The sequence below is a fragment of the Gavialis gangeticus genome, unplaced genomic scaffold, assembly GCF_001723915.1.
Source record: "Gavialis gangeticus isolate Ggan-Ray unplaced genomic scaffold, GavGan_comp1, whole genome shotgun sequence".
NCBI lineage: Eukaryota > Metazoa > Chordata > Crocodylia > Gavialidae > Gavialis > Gavialis gangeticus.
Window position 1 is genome coordinate 4626081 of NW_017729032.1, and position 1759 is coordinate 4627839.

General features: G+C 53.3%; 1 protein-coding gene across 1 annotated transcript in view; it reads right to left on the reverse strand.

The window, feature by feature from the left end:
- CLNS1A (chloride nucleotide-sensitive channel 1A) overlaps positions 1-1759 on the reverse strand; it is a 49157-nt gene that overhangs the window by 20333 nt on the left and 27065 nt on the right. The window contains exon 7 of the mRNA XM_019525186.1: positions 1678-1746. Coding sequence (XP_019380731.1) covers positions 1690-1746 — 57 coding nt within the window. The 3' untranslated portion in view covers positions 1678-1689. The remainder of the gene's footprint in view (positions 1-1677; positions 1747-1759) is intronic.

The window sequence follows — 1759 nt, forward strand, 5'->3', positions numbered from 1 at the left end:
CTGTGGCAGGGGGTCAGGCTAGATGATCTGTTCAGGTCCCTCCTGACCCTAGCTACTAGGAAACTATAAGATGCAGATGTCACGAGTGTCTTAACACTAAGAGAAGACTTTGGTCACTGCTGTTCCACATAACACTCATTTAAGTAATGAGAGAAGCACCTTGAATGTTTGCCAAATCATCTGCACTAAAGAGAGGAAATAATGGATACTGAAGGTGGTAGCTTTCCAGAAGTGGCCTTGGTATCTCGATAACTTCCAAGAGAAGCTGTGGAACTGGACAATCCACCCTAAGACCCAGATCTATCAAAAGGTTTTGATGAAGCAGATAAGGTCAGGACCCAAATAAGACACTAATTTAAACTGATCAGTGATGAAAAGACTGGAGTGCTACACGGTAGCTTGTTCCACAGCTTAACACAGGGGTGGGCAAAATACGGCCTGTGGGCTAACCCCATGGTGCTCTAGATGTGGCCACACCCCTCCACTGGTGCAGCTCCCGCCAGTGCCCACAGCAAGTGTGCACAGCTTCTGGTGGGGCTGTTTCTGGTACGGCTGCAGCCAGATGCTGCTTTGCTCCCTCCCCGCTTCCAGCAGTGGCTCCTGCTCCTGATCTTGGCTCTGCCACACCGCATCGTGCTGCTCCAGGCAAGTGGGTGGGCAGCTTCAGCTGGGTGGCTCCTGCCCCAGTGCTCAGGGCTCCAGCTCTCAGCCACCTTCCACCAAAACTGCCTGCCTGCTGGGCTGATCTGACCCCCGCTGACTTCCTGCCCATTGGTCAGGGGCTGGACCAAATGATCTTGCAAAGTCCCTTCCAGCCCTAATGTCTATGAAATGTATGAGTGATGTGGCACGGCAGGGGCAGGAGCAGGAGCCACTGCTGGAGGCAGGGTAAGCAGAGCAGCACCCAGCCAGCTGCAGCTACACTGGGAATAGCCCCACCAGAATCTGCTTGCTGCACCACAGCAAGGGTAGGAGCTGCCACTGGAGGTGGGGGGAGCAGAATAGCTCCAGTGGGAGCATGGTACAGGCTGCCCCAACATGAGCACACAGGGCTCAAGCCCTATGCAGAGTGCCACAGACTGCACATCCCAGGCAAGCTCTGCTGCATGCACCCCCCACCTCTCCCCTCCCCCATGGCAGGCTCCAGGGACCTAGCACCCAGGGAGCCTTCCCCACACCCCACATCAAACCCCATAGGGCAAGGGCTTGTAGAGAGCAGCCTGGAGCTATCACCACCCTGCAATCTGGCCCCATGATCCCAGCCTCACCCACCCCTCCTGCTCCTGAACACTGCTTCCCGCCCACCCACAGCCCCATAGGGAGTTTTGGTGAGATGTTGAGGGGTGCGGGGGGAGGGGAGGGGTGCTGACCCAGCTTGCGAAAGCTCAATACTCCCTATGTGGCCCTTGGGCCCAAATAATTGCTCTCCCCTGGCTTATCAAGTGTGCAGAAATTTAAGATATACAATTAGAAATGCTTTTCAAAGCGTCACATAAGACTTACTGACACAACAAAATTCCACGTTTACCCACAAAACCTTCCATGGAATTTCAAAGAACAATTTAAGGCAGAGGCTTACAGGCAATTCTCGATTCAACCAGCTCACAAGGCAAAAAGGTCTTGCACATCTGAAACGCCTTGCACTGAACGTAGAAAGAACTAAATTTTAAGCTTACAAGCAGTGTGTCCTCAGTGATCAACTTCTGCATCTTCAAATTGCCCTGCAACTGTTGGTGCTATCTCCACCTCCCAAGGCAAT